This window comes from Dermacentor variabilis, chromosome 4 (genome assembly GCF_050947875.1).
Source record: "Dermacentor variabilis isolate Ectoservices chromosome 4, ASM5094787v1, whole genome shotgun sequence".
Lineage (NCBI taxonomy): Eukaryota > Metazoa > Arthropoda > Arachnida > Ixodida > Ixodidae > Dermacentor > Dermacentor variabilis.
Window position 1 is genome coordinate 187,842,752 of NC_134571.1, and position 15,984 is coordinate 187,858,735.

The window sequence follows — 15,984 nt, forward strand, 5'->3', positions numbered from 1 at the left end:
CCGTTATCGATTTGGTGTCCTGGAGACGCCGCCAATAATATGAAATAGTGACACGTTGTTACTAGTAAAAAACACGATTTAAGCCGCTAACGCTACGTTCAGCACTGCCGCGCCCAACAACTTCTACAACGCCTGTGAGAACTTCACCAAGCAATGGTTGTTCTTGACAATACTAAGAACTTGTGAATTTTGTGTACCGCTCATGCTTAACTTTGTAGTGCACTGTGGCTTAGTGAAGCACTACGATTGCGTGTAGCATACGTACACATCTTACCTGATAGACGGTGAACAGGGTCTTGTACAAATATCCGCTGAAGAAGAAAAGACTACACCTTCACATGTGTTAAAACACATGCCAAACTTGAAAAAACAGACGTACAATGAACCTCCACACGTTAAAATAGCAAAAGCATCACTTAAAAGGCGAAAACTATTGAAAACTTTGCAAGCGCCATGGCAAGCGGAAATCCGCCATTGCTGCTGATATTGATGTTGATCAGGCTGTCCCCTTGCGATCGAGTCGGCAAGCGCGTGGAAGCGCGTTTCCTTATTCTATGAAAGCGCAATTGGCGCAATGTAGCCAAAATAAAGAAAGAAAACTGCATCAACTCCAAATACACACACGCAAAACGCCGGGATTCTCTATAACGACGTTTCCAACCCCTTGACCGATATTTCATACAGCTCGTTGCATTAATTAAAATACCCGCAGTGCATTGTTTTCATAACGCGCTAAAAAAATTTTGCGCTTAAGCTTACCCGCACAAACACGCGGCGCAAATTCGTAGAACGCCACCAGTGCAGCCCCCCACCCCCCAAGAATATATATGACTAGTCAATAATAATAGCATACAATTATAACGTGAGCGTCGGCGCAATCAATGGAGAATTCAATTTTATTTGTTATAGAAAATCAAATGCAATGCAGTAAACAATGGATAGAATTAAGCATATAGCTTCGAGTCTAAAAAAAATCTGCCTTGAAACTTGACGTGGTGACGCGGCAAATTGTGAGTATATGATTGAAAATAATTGCTATAGTGTGTTCGTGTATGAGTAAGCTTCTCAAAAGGAGTTTCAAGTGTTTCCATGGTATGGTAAGCTTATATCTTGATTCCTCAAGTTTTTTTTTTATTCATATAGGTCAATTATGTTTAAAAAGCGAATTGGAAATCCCAATGGTTTTGTTTTTTACCGAGGGAATACAGAGTTGAGCCACTGTTTTGAAACAAACTTTTATTTAAAGTAGTTACAAGTAACACCGACACCCTCGCTCATAACAAAACAACCTTCACTCACTGTGTCCAGACACTTGGTTCAAGTTGCATGTAATGCTTCATCTCCAAGCTTTGCGTGGTTTCTTAAAGGCATTGTGAAATCTACACGGTGTTTTTATTTTACACCTCCTCATCTCATAGTACAAGATCTGAAATGCGTGAACAAGAAGAATCAGGCCAGCACATATTCACAGAAATGAACTCTTCACAGTGCAGTTGACAAGTGCAAAAATTACAGCAGAAACTGCCAGTCACATGATATGAGCAAAACATAACTGTTCTTTTTGCGGGAAAGCCTCAGTCCCATGCCGACATTAACCCATATGGTGGTCATCACTGGCAATGTTTGAAAGATTTTCATAAAATAGAGACTGAATGTCTGGAGTATTTATCATAAGGGAAGTAGAAACTCGCACGTCTTCTAAACAGCCCTTTGCAGTGCTAAATGTATGCTGGCTATTGATAGTAATAAATAGTATGACTGTTACAACTGTTAAACAAGACAAAAGCTCACAGGAATATGAAGGCTTGAAGTGATAAACAGTGTTTGGAGGGAGAATGTAGCTGGAGTGAACTTTTTGACAAAGATTTGTCTTCGTCAGTGCCGCAATTAAGTTCGGCACAGCAATCTTTATGCACCTTTAGCTCACTTTCCCACACCCTCAATGTAGGATGAAGAGGAGAATAAGATAGTGCGTAGAATGAAGTTGAAGTGTAGAAAAGAAATGGGGATAGAGAAGGTAGGAGCACTGTTGTAGATTATTCTTCCAAGGTTACTCTTCCAAAAGAAAGAAAAATATTAAATGTGTAAGGAAGCATTGCCAATTGTTATTATGCCTACTCAAGTAAGACATGCACCATAAGGGATGCAATATAAAACTGATCTGATATGTAGGGTGGCCTAAAGCTTTCTGCATAGTCTTTACAATCATTATGACACTGTCGGCTGCAGCTAAATATGCAGAAGTTTTAATTGAGTGCTCATGACCAGAGCAACTTATCCAGACTGCACACAATAATCTGAAATCTGAATCTTGGTAATCTGAAAAATAAAAGTTTATTCAAATGGGCAATAAGAACATCACATGGAACACAAAATCTAGATCGAATTATGAGGCATGCCACAGTGCGAGACTCAGTATTATTTTTGACCACCTTGGGTTTTGTGATGTGCACTTAAATTCAACTACACACTTTTTTTTTTTCATTTCACCACCACTGAAATGCAGCCACCTTTGCTGGGATTGAACCCGCAAGCTCGAGCTCAGCAATGCAACATCATAACTACTGCGCTACTGAGTGTTTACACAAATTTATAAGTAGCAAAACACATTGGAGGCTTTTGCACACTGAAGCACTACACACCATCCAATGCACTTCCTTACATCTATGTACAGACATACTTACCAGCGGTTCATATGACAAGCATGGAGGCGTGCTCTAACACACTACCATCCAACAGCTGCCACATACCAGAGATGACCACTGGGTTTGTACCTATTTTCACAGAACACTTACCAGCAGCTCATACAACAAGCATGGTGGCCTCTCTCGTGCTCTAACACACATACCATCCAGCTGTGACATATGGCTGCACACCACAGACAAAAACAGACGGGCTAATCATCAGAGACCACATGTCATGATTTGTTAACATGCGAGCCCTCAACCTGCTTCAATAAGGCATGACAGCACAGCACTACTGCACCACTTCGCTCTTCCTAACTGCACTGGAGGCTTGTTACCAGTAATCGTGCCCTGCTGACGTGGTTATCTCTTCAGTTTCTATGTTGCTGTCCCTAAGCTGTTATTTAAGGACTTCCTTTTGAGCTTCAGTGGGCCTTGAAAGGCTAGATGATGGCTGCCACAATCTAGGGTTTTTTGTAGAGTGAAACCTTAACAGGCGCACAACTTTTTTGTTGGCTGGTTTATTTGAATGGTCTGGCATCTTTCTTTTTGGGTCACTTTCACTTTCAACAAGCATGAAAACTGGCTCAAACAAATTGTTTGCCTTCTCAGCCACACCCTCAGAGACTTCACCATCTGATATTGCCTGACTGACTGGACACTGCTTTGGCTGCTTCCAGCTTTTTTATACTCTGTACAATGTGCAATGCCCGACTTGCCTCACATGCTTCTTCGGGTGAGCTCTCATGGGCCTTGTTGCTGCTAGTTGGATTAGCGATGACCACACAGTGAATGTGCTTGCACACTGTAAAGTGTATAAGATGGTCATAGCAAGTGCACATATAAGTATGCACACACACTGCGCATTCCTTGCACCTCAAAGGACAGCAAGCACCATCTCCCACTTTTGACACTTTATATGAGAGCCCTTTAATAGACTGAGATGGCACAGTCCATATGCCATCTTCATTTAATTTGGCACAAGCTGCCATTTCACTGCCAGACCTGTGGTTCTTCTGAATTCTGCTCAGCTTCTTACCCTTTGCGCCTTTCATCATCTGGATAGCCCTTTTCATTAAAAAATGATTTGTCAAGTCCATGAGGGTAGAAATTAGTTTGTCACCATGCTTATTCTGTTTTCTCTCCAGCATAGTATGCTTTAACGTCCTGTGCTTGCTCTCAACGTGCATGTTAGTGTTGACAGCTGCTCTAGTCCTAAAGCAATAGGCCCACTCTTGCGGCCTAACTGCATAGTGGTCATTGAAGTACTTCAGGAAGTCCCTCAGTTTTTCTTCCTCACTAGAAAGGAATTGCTTAAAATAATCTTCAAATGCCTTTTCCGCGAGGAACTCTAAGAGTAGCCACACACTATGGTAAACATGTGGCCTTAGCTGTTTCTCTACACACTCGAGTATCTTCTTACGCCAATTGTTATCCACATGCCAGGCACAGAGAAGTTTCTGTTGTGCAGCACCCATGACCATGGACCATGCTTTGTAGAATTGCGACGCATCATCAGATATCAATGTCTTAGCAGCCACTTTTTTGGCCATGGCTGACTCCAGATATTTGAAGAATGCTGTCAAAGTTTGCTCGTTCATCCGGTTGCAGATGAAATAAGCTATAGCTACACCTGATCCTACTTTATCTAGCACCAGAAGAGTGGTCAGCTCAAACTGGTGCTCTGTAGTTCCATGTGTGGATTCAAGACATACAGTACCTGCAGGGCCCAATTTTTCTAGTAGCTCCTTCTGAGGCTCTGTCATCAGAACAAGAGCAAAGTCTGCTGAAGAAATGTACCACTTGGGTCCACTGCACCTTGTGCCTTGTACAGGCGGACAAGTGTTTCACCTTTTTCTTTCATCACAAGCACCCACGTGTCTACACTGATAGCGTCATTAGTGTGACAATGTTATGGAGCAGCAATGTTAAACTGCTGTTTGATGTTATGCAGGGTTGAGCACTCTGCCAAGTGCACTGGCCTCAGCTTGGATGCAGATGTTCTTACTCGCTTTAGAATGGTTTTCATGGGCACACCCCTTTCTAGGTTCTCTGCTACGCTGGCCTTTTCCTTGTCGCTCATTCTCAAGTGCTGAATTTCTGGCTTATGACCGTAATGGTTTCTTTGATACCTGACTTTTATGGTGGTGCCTTCAGGTGTCGGACTCTGAGTATTGTCCATTGTGACGGTAATAAATGAAAGACATATCTTACCAGACCTACAGCTCCCCTGACTTTTCTCCCGACGGTCACTATGACCTTCCTTTTTCCTTGCCTCGCCTGATCTATTACAGTGATAGTGGATCCTTGTCCCTCCACTGGCCAGCTTTTCGGAGCCCGTGGGCAAAATGACCCAGCAGTTCTGGCTACTCTCTTCTTCTGCTTTCCATTCATGAAATTCTGTAATAAACGCACAAAATAACATTAGATAGTGACAAGTACCTTGGGGAGAGAGATGCAAACAAAAATAATCACATTGAAGGTCTTGGACATGGGCTAATGTAGCATTTATTTTACTCCCTCACCTTCAATTCGACCGTGTCATGAGGTCATCCTTGATATTGCTTAAGTTTCTGTTGAAATTGAATTTCAAATGCGGTGCACCATAACTTCAAAAAATTTATCATATTAGTTTTGTTTTAATAAGAAACAAATATGAAACTTAAGCATGATCTATGCTCACTCCTTCCTCAATATTGAATAAGACTGTACATTCACAGCAATGCTGTTACAATAAGACAAAGACGAACTGAGAGCACGTGGTGCAAGCTACGCCCCAGAACAGTGTGAATCCCTTCCCTCAGTTTCTTCTTGAAAAGCTCCTCCTTTTCAAGAAGAGCTTGATTTTTTACTGTACATAGGGGCTTGGCGAGGGAGTGTTCCATCGTCACGCGGTTATGATCTGGCTTGGGCATGCGCCTGGTTCGAAGAGGCAGCATTATGTGCCATTTCAATAAACCAGTTGCTAGTCTGCGTTCTTCCTGTCTTCTTGTACGTTGGTGTCTTTTCCCAAGCGCAGTTTACGTTCACAAAAAGATGTCTTACCAAGTAGCCTCTCCTAACACACTCTTCTTAAAGAAAAAAGGATTGCGCGTGCGTCAAATTTCGCTCTACTTTATGAAATCTACAACCAGAGTCCTTCAGTTGAAGGACTGTGGTACTACTAAAGAATTTTCCCAAAGTACGCCGGGAGACCAAGCCGCTGACAGCCGCAATTGCAAGTGTGGTCCTGGACCTACGTCGGCCTGCATTCGGACCTATTGCGGCCTGCACTGAGGCGAAGACTACACCACGCACGCAAGTAGCGCAGAGCAACGTCAGAACGCAGAGCAAATTCCTCCTCTCGTTTAAGTAAAAAAAAAAAGGGGGGGGGGGTTGCGCGAGCGTCACATTTCGCTCTATTCTATGAAATGTACTGCTAAAGAGCTTGCCCACAATACGCTGGGAAACCATCCCGGCGACATCCGCAAATTCATGTATGGTCCCGGTTCTGCGTCTCTGCCGCATTGCAACGTGCACTGAGGCGAAGACTAGGCCACGCACGCATGTGGCACAGAGCAACGTCAGAACGCAGAACAGCTTACTCCTGTCGCTTAAAAAAAAAAATAAGAAGATGTACAAACGTCAAATTTCACTCCAGTTGCTGTGCAGGATAGCAGACAATGCCAAACGTATGTCATGTAGCGCATCGCTGGGAGCGCGCACACATGACTATACTATAGATGGATAAAGAAACAAATTATATTTAACGAGGACACAAACTTCAAAATACCCCAAGGAAATAAATTAGGCACCTGCGCAAAAGCTGCTCTTCGCGAAACAGATGGAGAAAGAGAAAACAAAGGCCCGCAAAGCATAAACAACTGCCTTTTTGGAAGCACACTGCGCAACAAGAAATTAAAAAAAGTCCAAGATATAATATTGCGTTTAAACGTCATTTGCTCACGATGACTGAGAATAAATTTAATAAAACTGTTCCTCACCCTTATGCACATCAGCCTCGAAGTTGTGCGCAGCGATCTGGTGCACCGAATACTTCTCCATTGTAGGCAGGGAAGTGCCACATACGTCGCATTTCATCAATTTCTTGACATCCACGGCCATTTTGTGAACGTTCCTGATGTGTTGCAGCATGTTCTTGCTCTGTATGAATAGTTTGCTGCAAAATTCGCAGCGACGATCGTCATCGCCGATGGCAGCTCGATCACAGACGCGCGCCATTCCGAAGTGGAGTAGGCGGCGTTTGGACGCACGTGGTTTCTGTGTCATTGCACGCACTACAGCAATACAGAGAAGAAACCTCCCCAATCACGTTACACACTAGGTATTCAGTGGCCCCATAGGGACAGTTGGAAACCAACTTAGGGAACCAACATCCGGGAAGGCAGGGTCACGTGGATGCTGCCTTCTATTGTTCACCGGCCTCAGCCGGCCTGCGGGGAGACGCATGTCATCGCGGGTGCCCCCGTGTCTTGGTTTGCCGCCAGAGGGCGGGAGCACCGCAGGTAGCTCTCCGCGTGCGCAGCTCTGCGTTTGCGAATGGGTTCGGGTCCTCCGACTTCGCAGCTTACGTACTCAGCAAGTGTTTTCACCGATGCGTCTTTAAATGTTTGTATAAACTCGCGTTTAGGAGAGTGATTAACAAATTTTACGTAGCTGTGAAAATGCTGCTGCGCTGCCCCAGAGTGCGCTGTGGATACCTTAGTCCAGGGCCGCAGCAGCCCCGGCCGTCCACTGCGATCTATTATTAAGCTGTTGCTGATAAGTAGAGCGCATGGTATGACTCATGAGGCGATGTTAGCGCGACCACACGATGGTCCAAAAAGTCACGGGCTCCCAAGCGAACCAATCGAGGCAGTTCACGACGCCAGTTAAGGCAGAGTGAATTAGGCGAAGTTAATTAAGGCACATGTAATTAAAATAGAGTTAAGGCACTCGAACCTACGACCATTGGGGGAATCTCTCGAACCCGCGACCATTGGTGTCAATTAGCGCGATGTTCATTAAGGCCCAGTTTGGAAGATTTAGTTAAGGCGCTCGAACCGGTGGAACCGGCGCTCGAAGTTTGGTGGGAGTCCAACACACGACCTTTGGTGTTCATTAAGGCGAAGTTAATGAAGGTAGAGCTAATTAAGGTGCAGGTTTAATTACGATTGAGTTCATTACGACACTCGAACCCACGAGCATTGGTAGGAGCCGAACCTACTTACTTTCGTGGTAATTAAGGCGAAGTTAATTAATATATTGTTAATTAAGGCACTAGAACCCACGGTCGTTGGTGAGAGTTGAAGCCTCGACCTTTGGTGGGGTAATGAATTACCCAACAAGGTGAAATAATGAATTAATGATTAAATTAAGTAATTAACCAGCAATTAATTGAATAATCATTAAGTAATATATATATATATATATATATATATATATATATATATATATATATATATATATATATATATACGCAATACCAAACTAGGCGGATTTAAAATAATTTGAATATCTCCAAGCTACGGCAAACAACATGTACCTTGGTTGTGACCAGCTACGCGGCATTCGCATATTTTAAAACTGGCTGAAGTTAGCTGGGACACACGGCATATACACACTCTCAGCACTTCATTTCGGGACGAAAAAAAATGAAGCTAGCACTATTCCTTTCATGAGAGCACCGCATTCACAAGTGCAATGTAGAAACCTACGTGAGCTTTGCTCCCTTGCGAGCAGACTTGCACATTCAAAGTAGGTTATCGCTGCAGGAACGGAGCATAAATATGCATTCGCGTCACCAAATAAAATTGGATGATACGGCCCGTAAACACTTCAAAACGCACACGGCATTTAAAATGCACAAGAGTGTCGCAGAAATGCACCGAAACTGCAGCAAAACACGCATGTATACAACGCGCCAAAACACGTAAACAACGGATTCGTCGCCCCGTCCGCGCCGTGCTGACCGAGCAAAGTGCGACAGCAGCGCCACGAGATGCGCGTATCGGTGGTGGGTCCACGCAGTTGCGGGAGTTTGAAAACTGAACTTAGTATAGTAACGTTGGTATGGGGATCTCTCACTGAGGCGCCCCATGTGGAAAAATTTTGCGAGGGCGCTGCGAGCGAACTGGATTCGGGTGAAGACGCGCTCCGCGGCATATTCAACGTAATTTCGATGCGGGCCCTACGACCGATTGCGCGCGTACGCTCTGATAATAGAGCTTTATTTCCACTGCTTATTTTTATTAACAACTTTTTGCTACGTATATATATTTCAGGAATGTGTTATACAACACGACGTCTTCAATTTCGCTTTCGTTGTCAAGTGCGTCGTACGCTAGCGAGCACGCGTTCATTGCGCGGCCGCTGGTGGCCGCCCAGTTTTTCTTGCAAAAAGTCTGTGTATTTTATGGTTTCACTTGCATTGGTGCGCCCGCGACTCTTGTCGGCCAGTAGCAATTGTAGTTTTGGCCAGGTGTACAGTCGCGATCAATTTGAAGGTGATCGCTCGAGCGGCGACCGAAACTAGGAGCAGCGCCACGTTACGTCATCACCGTCAGTCAAGAGGGAACCATCAGATAGCTTCCCTCTGTCTCTTTTGCTGTTCGCTGAGCAGCCGTCACTCCCGTCTGGCAACTCGCAGCTTTTCGTCACCCTTCACGAGATAACCTGCGAATTCATTTCGACTGCCTTATCAGCTATTGCACAGAGGCGTCATTGTTAGCCAATGTATGCATGAGGCAGGGACGCACAAACATCATTGCCATGAAAGGATAACAAGCACAAAAATGTGACGAGTTAGTCTTGGGGGTGATGGTTGCAGCCTGGACGAGCGTAAAAGGGGAAGAAGGTAGCGCAATTTTTATCTTCGCAGTTCCGAATTCGGCCGCTGTGCTGCTTGGAAGGCCCGCCGGTCGCAGCTCGAGCGATCACCTTCAAATTGATCGCGACTGTACTGCTGTTTTTAACATTGTTTTCTAAACGTAACACGTAATTTTTGCCACAGGAGCTACCGATCTGCAACATGAAAGTAGGGAAGAAAATTTTACTGATATCGTGTCATTTTACGCGCTCTTCTTGTTGGTGAAATATCGATCAGGGACAATGATCAAAGGAAGCAATAATATAGTGAAATAAACCAGGTTTATTCACTGCGTGACGTAAATAGGTGCAGATGACCAATGTACTTCTAGGTAAATCTAAGGACACTTAGGCATATTTATCAAAGACATACACGTAAGAGAAAAATTATAAAATATTCTAGATGCACTGATTGAAAAAGTGAGAACTCTCGTCCGGAATAAGCGTGCTTCTTTTAAAAGCTGCACCAGCCCCAGGTGAACCAAGAGACTTTCCGAAAAGGGAATGAGGCAGTTATTGGACGGTAATATGAACAACAGTGCTAGGGACAAGATATTGCCTATGTACTCGGGCTCAATCGGGGAGAAGTCTTTACCAAAGTGATCTCCGCGACTTCTCTGGCGATCTCCTTCAACGTGCCAGCAGGCGTAATGAAGTAGAAACATATAGTCTAATCGAACGGTATTTGCTATTCAGATCGTATTCGACTTCAGAATTCACTATTAAAAATTGTTGAATAGCCGTTTGCGTTCGAATGTAAAGAATAACAGCACTTTTATAGCCTCGACGGTGACGGGCAGTGAGGACTCTTATTCCGAATGATTGCGCTGCGGGAGATTCATGGCTGTTGCGCCGAGGCGCACCAGTTCCTGGGAGAATTAACGCACAGGTGCTAATCGGTTCTGGTGAACAAGTTCCTAGCTGTCATCTAATATAAACGCCTCGTTTTGGGACAGCCTGTAAATATGCAAACTTGATTCAGGCGAGGAAAATATATTTTTGACAGTCTCACCATGCATGTCTGCATGACTGTAACACATTAAAACTGGGTGCCCAATGTAGTACCACACTTCTTCGACGAACACAGCAGGTCTGCATATATCTCTACGTGTATGTGAGGCATGCCGTTCCTTTAAATGCGTCATTATTGTCCTTGTGATATAATACCGGATAACTGAAGGCAGCCGTCTATATTGCAGAAGCTGATTCGTCGAACGGACGTACAGTCGGGAACGGCCTTATACATTGAAGGTATGAAGTATAAGGTAAGCGTAACACGTTTTTCCCAGAAATAAGACTCGAGAATAATTTCTTTTACATCCCTAGTAAAAAGCCGAAGGACGCAGCTACCTTCATTCTTTTTCTTTTTTCAACAAATTGAACAAATTCTGGCGTTTTATATCTGGCGATGTGCTTATGAGGCACTCTTATGAGGCACAGTTCTCACCACCTGGGGTTCCTTAACGTGCGCCCAAACAGAATCGCACAAGTGTTTTTCCTTTTCGTTCCCATCGAATTTTGCGACCTGGTTATTGGACCCGTGAGCTCGAGTTTATCAGCGCAACGCCATATCCACTTAACAGCGAAGGCGTTAAGGGCTGCTCTCCCGACTATCGCGTACGCGTGCAAGAAAAATAATAAAAATAAATCCCGCAGGTACTATGCCAGGCCGACCCGCGGCGGAGGGGCAGTTGGCCATTAAGGGGCCCGCATTACACAGCTTCGCTGGTCATCCTTCTTCACAGAGTGGAAGGGCGCTGAGCTTTGTTGTTGTTAAGCATGGATTGGACAGAAAATTTCACACGGCTTACGGACCAAAAATTAGCATATATAATCGCTACCTATAGAACTGTTTTCCGCGCCCCAGTGCCATCCGCAACAAAAAAAATCCGTGCCAATTACTCCGCGTTCTGTTATGCCAAGAAGACAGAAACATAAGTTGCTCTGCAGTTTTCTTTTTCTTCTTCTATCAGATGACTTCCCGTAAGTCTGAGTACAGGGCGTCGGACGGGGCCGACATGTTTTATTTGTTTGACGCGGCAAGAAGGACGTTTACATATGTTTTTTTACGTCTGCGTTTCGCAAGACCTACTGATGAAAAAATATGTGCGCACAAATACACTCGCGGAATACGTACTGCTTGAAGAACAAGAAAAATGTTCGTTCTCCAAAGGGAACCGTACAGTAACAGAATAGAATAAAAGCCGACACTGCGGCCGCAATGCGCGCGCATTCACCGAGCTGCATTAAATATCAATGAAATGAAACAAAGAAGTGAAAGAAAAGCATCTATTCCTAAGGCATAAATACATGTCATATCCAATTACAAACATCCTTTCGGTGGTCTGATCGCAAACAGTAGCGCGCGAAGCAGTATGAATGGCCCCGCCGAGTGGAATCGCCAGCAGTTTCCAACGGCGCTATACCTTGATGCGGCCAAATCCAGTCCGATCGCAGCGCCGCCTTGTAACTCGGTTTCGGGAGAGCACGCACCCTTTTCCTTCGTATCGCAAATCCACCGGGTGACCGCCAAAGGCGAACAAGAAGAAAAGAGACAAACAAAGCTATTCGCTCTAAAGAAATAAGGCTAGTAACTATAAAAGGCAGGGAGTTGCTTCGCAAGATGAGTTTTCACGCTCAATCCTCAAATTTTGTCAAGCACAGGGCTGAATCTTAAAAAATTGTGATCACGTTCTTGCAGGCGAATTAAAGCCTGTTGGTGTACAGAACAATTAAGCGCTCCGAACACGACCACGTATTGCTTATATAAACGAAGTACCCACGTCGCGCAAGAACCGTGTTTAAGCGTGCAGACAAATGGCAGCATGCATAGTGGACTGTGCCATAAGTTCTCCCTCCTAATTGATGAGTCCATGCCTTTCTTATAGCCCGTCGCGCTTACCCGACGGTGTCGAGAAGAGCTTCTTGCCTTTGCTGAAACTATTTTCACATACGAAGTCGCAACAGGTCATGCTGATGGAACATGTCGTGAAGCGACGTCGCACTTGCCACAAAATTTATTTCAAAGCGTTCGCAAACCAAACCAACACGGAAGAGCACGGTCGTCAACGTGCGCTCTTCGCCAGTCGGTAGACGCTCCTCATACGAAAATGGCAGTGGAGCGCGACTGTAAACAAACGAAGCCGGCGCGAAGGCCCACGTGATGCCATTAGGCCAATAGCAACAAGGCATCAGCCTCGGTCAGGGCGCACGAGGAGGAGGCGGCATTATTCAAAGCGTGTCACCACTCTACAAACTTTGAGGGACCTTCGTCATACGTACTCCTGAGGAGTAGGCAGCTTTCGCTCAACAACGCTGCGAGCAGAACCGCGAAAGAGCTCGTCTACGCCGTGCCGATGCTGCAGCCCGGGCACAAGAGCAGGCTCGTGCAGCCGAGCGCAAGCCGCAACTATGTGCCGAGGATCCGGCAGCCTACCGAGCCGTCGTTTAATGAATCACCGGGATTAACCCAGTGATGGACACCGGAGCAGCACGTTTCAGCTTCGCTGGCTGACCATCTGTATATAAAGTGTTTGGGCGGTCATTTTTTGTTGGAAGGTGGGCGAGGTGTCCAAAAGGTAGCGACAATTCACGCATATATTTGTGTAAATGGCGCGCCTTAGCACAAAACACCTTATAGTGTCACTCAACGCAGTAATATTAGTTTAGTTAAGATTACTGTTAAAACTTCTGGGCCCGCCTTCAGTTTATTTGGGGAACAGAAAAAAAAAGCTGTGGTTGCGTTTACATTAGGCTGTTTCATTGTGGTTAAAATATTTAAATGTGAATCGCTTGTTAGGTATTCCTACGGCGAATTTTGCTCATATCATTGCGATGCTAAAACCAAATGCAAAAGTTACGTTTTATCCGCAACATTTCCTTTTAAAAATTATAATCTTCATTGGCGTTTCCCTTTTTTTATTGATGCCCGTACTTTAATTGCATTTCACAGAGACACTGTTCCTTAATCGAGGGCTCGACGAAACGTCAACAGGTATGGAGTATACATTGTTGAAGGTAAACTAGCACTCGGTACTTAGAAGAGAGAGCGTGTAAGTGACGCTTCCTAAGCGTTCCCGGGCCCTTGTTGACAAACAGGAAACTTTGGTCGTACCTTACACATGGCGGATGGCGCAATGATATAATGTAAATATCCTTGAGATTGTGACATGTACGACTCAGCGTGTGTCGTGTGGGTTTATAAATAAACATTCTAAAAGAAGGTGGGATAATTAAAGGTTTTGAATATCTTACGCGAACCAGTCAATCGGCTTCCTGAAGCTCGTACACTGGCCTGTGTGCGACTTGAACTGCATAATTTTTGAACGAACACGCTTACAAGCGCGCCACTCACCTCAGAGCGTGCGGGATACTTTTCGGGCGATCGGTAGTAATATAGCGGGTTGGGTGGAGCTCAGTGAAACAGCGTTTATGTAAGCGCAGAAACTGGAAGGTGGAACCATAACATGCAAGATAATTTCTTAGGCTTTTTGCTTCTTTCATAAGGATTTGTCCGAGCAAAGGCGAAACGCCTCTTTATACAATGCTGTTAGGTTAGGCTAGGTTAGGTTAGGTTAGGTTAGGTTAGGTACAAAGATGCCACCATAAAGCCTAGACCGACCCAAAGCGATTTGCCTGAATGAATGGGTACCTGTCCAAGGTTGTTGTGGAACCGCCAGATGATTGCCATACAAAATCAGGGAAGGCGCTGGGTACGTTGGTTTTCAATGCGAAGCATTCGTTCCCTTAAACATGGTACGTTACAATAGGCAATTTCTTGTTTCATCATGTCTTGTATCTTTTCGATGACTCAAAAAATGCGGCAGAGACACCTACGATTGCTTACGTGTGAGAATGCGAAAACATATAGTCGCTTTGGTGAAATGTTTCTGTTTCTGCGCGTTCCATGTCCGCGAAAGCTCTGGTCATGCGCTTGAACTGCACCTCAGTAAGGCCAAACGAAAACGCACCAAGCACCTCAACGCGTTCGCTTGCCTGCGAGGAGTTCATGTCTCGAAGGCCCGCTCGGCGGCACTCAATTGGACATTATACCGCTTTTTATATTATACACCCATTAATTTACACTCATGACGTGGCGCCACCTCCTACGCACAAGCTACGCAGTCACCTGCCCAAAGACGCACGCACTAGGCCGCACTAGACCACCCAGACTAAAATTTACCAAATTTCCTTTTGAAAGACATTAATTTACTTTGTTTGCAGGAACCTCCCTGATAAATTTGACGCCGGTTCGAGTATGTTTAATGCGTAAGCATTCTTTGGCGAGCTCGCTGCTAGCCCTGTTATGCAGAAAAGTGTGATACGTTGTATCTGCACAAAAGTGCGTAATTTTCAAATTTAAGGCCTTTAATTGTTATGTTACTGTGAAGGTATATAACTGGGTGTTTTTAAGCGATAAGGAACAATTTAGAGCAATTGTAATGAAGCAGACGCGCTCCTGTGTACGTGGCAACTGAAGAGGAAGACGAAGGACCGTGTCATGATCACGAGCTAGCCCCGCGCTACGGACAGCCCTTGCAGTGCCTTTCCATACCTAGCGTCTCACAACGTTGTGAAGGACAATAAATCTCGTCGCATTTGGTGTAGGTGCTGGGTAGGTGTCTTGCCTTGTTGGGGTGTAGTGCAAGACTGAGTGTACTTTTGGACAAAGTTGTACATGCCTCGCCAATAATAGCGTTGACGCAATTTTGTGTAAGTTTTGAGGACGGCGGCATGAGCGCTTAAGGGATCAGCGTGAAAAGACGATCAGATGTCAGATCGCATATGAAGAGGCATAGCAAGGAGCCATTTCCTACTGTCCGCCATGTAGTTTCGGCGATATAGAATCTTGTCCCGCACGGAAAAGTGGGTTGCTTGGCGACGCAATGCTCGTGTCGAAGGGACATCAGACGGAGCGGCAAGATAGCCAAGTAACATTACAAGTGAGGGGTCCTTGCGCTGCTCTGCGAGCATGTCAGTGATGGTCAGCGGTAAAAGGGTCGACGAGGAAGCTGACAAAGGCGCCAAATCAGGCGTCAGTGGGGAGCGAGGGAGTCGGAGTGCTTGCGACCGGAGCGGTACATGAGCGGAGTACACGACCGGAGCGGTAAATGAAAAGGCGGTATGTCAATGTACGCACATCCAGGGTACCTCGCATGCAAGGCTTGATCAAATTTACCTTTCACTAAGCGCGCTACCTCTTACTTGCGGTTACACTGTGCACCCTATATTCTTTAGCGACCGTTGCCTAGTCTCAGCATCGTTTGGCAGCCGTCGGTATCAAAGTCAGCGTATGTGCTGGGAGCGGTGGAAGTTTAATAACCAATTACTTTTGCGTGAGTGTTTCTTAAATCGTGTTACTGAGCATATAGCTCATGTGTCATGCCGCAAGGACTTGCCACTCTTTGCTGTGTGGGACTTACTCAAACAGGAAGCTAAAATGATAGCTATCGAA

The 15,984-nt window shown here is 45.1% G+C and overlaps 2 protein-coding genes across 2 annotated transcripts in view; both read right to left on the reverse strand.

The window, feature by feature from the left end:
* LOC142580016 (protein regulator of cytokinesis 1-like) overlaps window positions 1-8,581 on the reverse strand; it is a 102,968-nt gene extending 94,387 nt beyond the window's left edge. Inside the window, exon 1 of the mRNA XM_075690735.1 lies at window positions 8,381-8,581. Within this exon, the coding sequence (XP_075546850.1) occupies window positions 8,381-8,415 (35 nt within the window). The 5' untranslated portion in view covers window positions 8,416-8,581. The remainder of the gene's footprint in view (window positions 1-8,380) is intronic.
* On the reverse strand, window positions 1,214-6,909 carry LOC142580015 (uncharacterized). The gene is made up of 3 exons (XM_075690733.1): window positions 6,668-6,909; window positions 4,899-5,084; window positions 1,214-1,426 (listed from the first exon to the last, which is right to left on the reverse strand). The coding sequence occupies exons 1-3, from the start codon at window positions 6,903-6,905 to the stop codon at window positions 1,413-1,415; spliced, it is 438 nt and encodes a 145-aa protein (XP_075546848.1). The 5' UTR covers window positions 6,906-6,909; the 3' UTR covers window positions 1,214-1,412.
* Window positions 8,582-15,984: the final 7,403 nt, after the last annotated feature.

Excerpts from the sequence above, each read along its gene's own strand:
- LOC142580015 (XM_075690733.1), bottom strand. The coding sequence starts at position 6,905 with ATGGCGCGCGTCTGTGATCGAGCTGCCATCGGCGATGACGATCGTCGC. Across the intron at positions 5,085-6,667 it reads CGAGGCTGATGTGCATAAGG|AATTTCATGAATGGAAAGCA; the intron begins GTGAGGAACAGT and ends CGTTTATTACAG.